The sequence below is a fragment of the Pinus tabuliformis genome, chromosome 2_2 (genome assembly GCF_031772625.1).
Source record: "Pinus tabuliformis cultivar Carrire ecotype Pingquan chromosome 2_2, CPIR1, whole genome shotgun sequence".
Lineage (NCBI taxonomy): Eukaryota > Viridiplantae > Streptophyta > Pinopsida > Pinales > Pinaceae > Pinus > Pinus tabuliformis.
In genome coordinates, this window is record NC_142300.1 from 925,504,448 (window position 1) to 925,509,074 (window position 4,627).

At 45.8% G+C, this 4,627-nt stretch overlaps 1 protein-coding gene across 1 annotated transcript; it reads right to left on the reverse strand.

Moving 5' to 3' along the window:
• Positions 1-827: 827 nt before the first annotated feature.
• LOC149196105 (methyltransferase FGSG_00040-like) lies at positions 828-3,531 on the reverse strand. Its single transcript, XM_089409045.1, has one exon. The coding sequence runs from the start codon at positions 3,431-3,433 to the stop codon at positions 1,127-1,129; it is 2,307 nt and encodes a 768-aa protein (XP_089265171.1). The 5' UTR covers positions 3,434-3,531; the 3' UTR covers positions 828-1,126.
• Positions 3,532-4,627: the final 1,096 nt, after the last annotated feature.

The following is a 4,627-nucleotide window of genomic DNA, read 5'->3' on the forward strand; positions in this document are numbered from 1 at the left end:
GAAAACCCGAGAAAAAAAAACAAAAACAAAAAATTTATTAGTCATTGTTTTCGCAAGCTAATGTCCAAAACCTATTTTTCCTCGGTTTAAGGTTTGAATGTTAAAAAAAAATGGGGTATTTTAACGTGAATGGTTTTATAGAGAAATTGGAAATTGAAATTCGGCAAAGATTTTTGTAAATTTAAGTTATAGTTGTTAAACCTTAAAAATTTTAGTGTCTTAGACTTCTTTGATGGCGTTGAATCCATCTCCACTATCAAAAACACTAATCAAACACTACCTCTATAAAACGTTTTGAAATTGTTTTGCCCAGATTTGAAATTGTTTTGCCCAGATTTCAACCACTGTTAACTAACTAACTATCCATATGAAAAAAATTAAATATACACTCCACGCTACTCTAGTGATTGCAGAGCCATTAACATCTTAAATGACTTCCTCTTTCCCATATTTATCCTTAAAAATCTCCAAATTACACAGCAATCCTGTTGCTTTAGAACCTATCGGAACAAGAAGTTAATGGCAGCGATTACCAGAAAACAACACGCTGAAGGGGTTTAACAAAAAAACCAATGCGTTGGACAAGATAGTAGAACTGAAAAGAAAGAAAAACCCAATTGAAATGTCCATTAAATAGCGTAATCCTCAATCCTTCCCGAAACAGAAATTAATGGCAAAAATAACCAGAGACCATTAATTAGTGGCAGAGATAAACAGAGACCAGAGACCAAAACTAGTTGGTCTTAACAAAAAGACCGCTGCAAAGGTATTTATAATATGTTCATGGGTTATAATAAGGTATTTATAATATCTTCATAGGTTATAATAAGGTGAGAGGTTGTACAAATCAAGATTCGCTTGACCATTAAAACAGTGCGATCTAACCTGTGTCCCAATAGTTTAATAATGGATTGACCACACAAAAGATCTCAATAGTTTAACATACAAAAGATCTCCCAATACAAAAGAGTGCAGCGTGGTGGCTGGGGAGTTTTCTCAAAGTTGAAAGCGTAATAAATTATAATAATTCAAACAAAATATATTCACTTCCAAAAGGCACCTCTGCCGGCATCATCTGGGTCGATCATGATTTGATAATGGCAAGTACTGTTTACTAAAATACAGATCAGTTTGAATACTTGAGGACGAGGGCCTCTAGAACATCTTCTCTATGTCTGCCGAAAACTCTAATGCATGCCTCCCTGGCTTGCTCTAATGCATATTTTATAACAGATGCGTCTTTTTCATCCCCCATCCAACGCTGCGCTCCCTTAATCGCCCGGGCTGCCATGACCAGAGTTCGAATGTCCCCGGGCACAGTGTTTTGAATGGCTTGCATAACTTCCTCCCCAGAAGGAACACCATCCTCCAACATTGTGGGGAAAAACAAATCCGACTGCATACCTGCAAAATATGCAGACGCAAAAGATGCAAGAATCCAATTCTTCTCTTCTTCCGTTTTCAATAGAGGAAAATCCCTAATAATCTCCTCTGCTTCTACAAAAAGCTTTGCAAATTCTGCACATGCCGGAAGATTCGACTCGAAGCGCTCTTGAGACCTTGCAGCATTGCTTTCCTCCAAGGCTTTGTCATGCAGTTCGTCGAACCGTGTTGTTATAGGATCCAGGGCTGCCTTAAGAGAGAGCTCCAAAATGCATCTCCTGCACTGGCACTCAAAACCCCAGTTCTCGCCCCTAACTTGGCGCTGCGGCAAGGGCAGTAGTATATCGAAATAGGGAAACGTGATCTCTTCTCCTCGCTTGATGGGCTTGCAGGCATGAATAAACATAGCGCTCCCCATTTCCAGCCTACTTGAGTTCGGCAGGCAGGAATGATTAATGAACGACGGCAGTAACCAGAGACCGCTAAAATCCTGGCCTCGCTGGACCAATTTGGCTATATCTCTTTTCGATTTTGAAGCAAATGTCTGTTCCGCTTCACCGAAAGAGTTCAGAGCTATAATATCTCGTATACGTTTAACATCTACCTGCAATTTTTCTTCTTCTTCTTGTCCTCTGGACATATGGCCATCCGTCTTAAACAATTCAACGGCCGGAACATCTAGGCTACCGGGCGCCGAGGAACCAGCTAAACTATAAAGCTTCCGGAGCAATATCTGCGACTTCATAGCAGCAGAGACGACCGCGGCAACAAGATCCTCTTGAGAAGCCCTATTAATTTTGCCCCTGTGGTCCACATTCAACAAAGTGGCAGAGGTGCTATGGCCGTCCTCATAACCAACTGCAACGGCATTGCTTACCAGCGAAAGCTGCCCGGTGCTTATTTCTTGTGTGGCGTAAAGCCCCCGGCTGCTGCCATTTTGGGTCATCTTGATCTCTACGGGACCAACAAAATCGGCGACATCCGGAGGAGGGCCGCAACCGAGCAGCCAGTCCGAGATGTCATACTTGCCATTCCGGTTCTGGGCGTACAAAGTCCTCGCCCGGTGAAGGGCGTCTTGTATCTCCCTCTGTCCAGGGCTAGCGTTGTTGGCGTTCTCCAAACATTTGCAAGCCTCTGCATACTGCCTCATGCCGAGCAGAGCGCGGCCTCTCCTATAGAGCGCTTTGAGATTGCCGGAATCGATCCCAAGGGCCTTGTCGGAATCTTCCAGCGCCAGCTCAAATTCCCTCACCTGAAGCCTGGTTTCCGCTCGATTGGAATACGCGAGGAGGAGGCAGGTCTTCATATCATTATTGTCATTAGAGGACCTCTGCTTGAGCTGAAGCAGAGCTGCATCGATACATTTCGTATAATGTTCAGCCGCTGCGTCCCATTCTTTGTCTCTGAAGCAGCTGTTGCCCTTCTTCCTCACTTCCTCCACATCTACATACGGCAGGTTCTCCGCCCGCTTCTCCTTCTGTGGCACCAGCATCTCGACATTGGCAGGGTTATCGACACGTATGGCAAGGCTACTGTCGGCGGCGCGCTTAAAATAGGGTTCCCTGATAGCCACCTTGGCTCCCTTTGGGTAAAGCCTCTCGATGTTCATCTGCGAATGAGCAGCATTGTAAATTGCCAGCCTGACGGCCAAACCTTTATCATCCTCGAGCACAGTCATGATACCGCTTATCCTGAAGGCCTCAGCGCAGAGGGTCCCGTAAACCACCCGGCCTTTGTGGACTTCCCCAACCTTCAACTCGTTGAAGGAAATAGGGATCAGCCTTTCCAGCGGAACTGAACAAGCTGCGCCGCCGCTGCTGCCTGACAAATGCAACTGAAAATTCGTTCCTGCTCCGACTCGCTGACGACCGAATTCGTGAAGTTGGAGAAGGGTTTTCTTGTCGAATTTCTCGGAGGCATATTTCGCAGAGCTAAACTGGGCCATCAACTGGTTTAAGTTTTCCATTCTTCCTCGTTCCATCAACCGGTTTACGTTCTCCATTCTTCCTTCTTCCATAAGCGAGGTCATCAGCTGATTTAAGTGCTCCATTCCTCTTTCTTACCAGTCTTCTTCTTCGGTGCGAACTATACAACCATCGCCACCACCGCCTTTGCCTTTCTGGTTTTACAGAATTCTCAAATGTTCAACACGAATAGCACTGAAACACTATAGGGGAGGGACGCCATTACCTGTGCGCCCTCCCCTCCACCTGGCGGACGGGCACGTTGCAGGCACGTGGCCTCGTACGACACCACGCCAACTCAATCCGCCACCTGTTGCCGAACGTGTCAAGGGTTTAGGGTTTATTAAACGAGCATGGAGGGGCTCATTTCCGCCTTTACCGCGCGATGTATGCTCCGACTGTGGGTTTTTTGTTCGGGTCTGGTGGTTGTTCGAAGCCCTCCGCCGATGATGGCGCGGGAGGGCTCCATTACCTGTGCATGAGGTCCGCCATTGTTGAGCTCCTGTCCGCCCATTGCTGTTCAGCCAGGACCGCCGGTGGTTTAGGGTGGTCCGCCATTGTTGAGCTCATGTCCGCCAATCGCTGTTCAGCCAGGACCGTCGGTGGTTTAGGGTGGTCCGCCATTGTTGAGCTCATGTCCGCCAATTGCTGTTCAGCCAGGACCGTCGGTGGTTTAATTCGTGCTATTTGCTGTTTGGGGAGGAGCCAGTACCAATTTACAGGTAACTGCAAATTTCGGTGGTATTTGACTGGTTTTTTGGGTTTTTTTCTTCTGCATTTGCTCATTTGTTAATTTTTTCCAATTGTTGCAGGTGTGGCAGGTCCGGCGAGCACTGGAGAAGGTCCTCCGAATGTGTGGCGAGCTCTGGACTGATGGCTTCTATCCGGTAGGATTTTTATCCTACCAGCCATTTTCCGAAGTGTTTTTCAACACCTCTCACCGTGTGTTTCTCAACACCTCACCTCGCTTATTGGAAGTTTTGTTGTAGCTTTTCGGTGTTAAGGTCTTGTGCTTTTTTCGGTGTTAAGGTCTTGTGCTTTTTTCTGATATAATGGTAGCCCTCTGGTTTTGTTGAATGTATAATTTATTAGCTGCTTTGTTGAAGGGTTTAGGGTTTTGGATTCTAATGGCAGCTTGGTTTTTCTGATATAATGGTAGCCCTCTGGTTTTGTTGAATGTATAATTTATTAGCTGCTTTGTTGAAGGGTTTAGGGTTTTGGATTCTAATGGCAGCTTGGTTTTGGTTGCCATCTCCAAAGCTTGCAGCTAGTGTGAGACT

What these genes read in the sequence shown, in the direction of transcription:
- LOC149196105 (XM_089409045.1), bottom strand. Translation starts at nt 3,433, where the DNA reads ATGGAGCACTTAAATCAGCTGATGACCTCGCTTATGGAAGAAGGAAGA.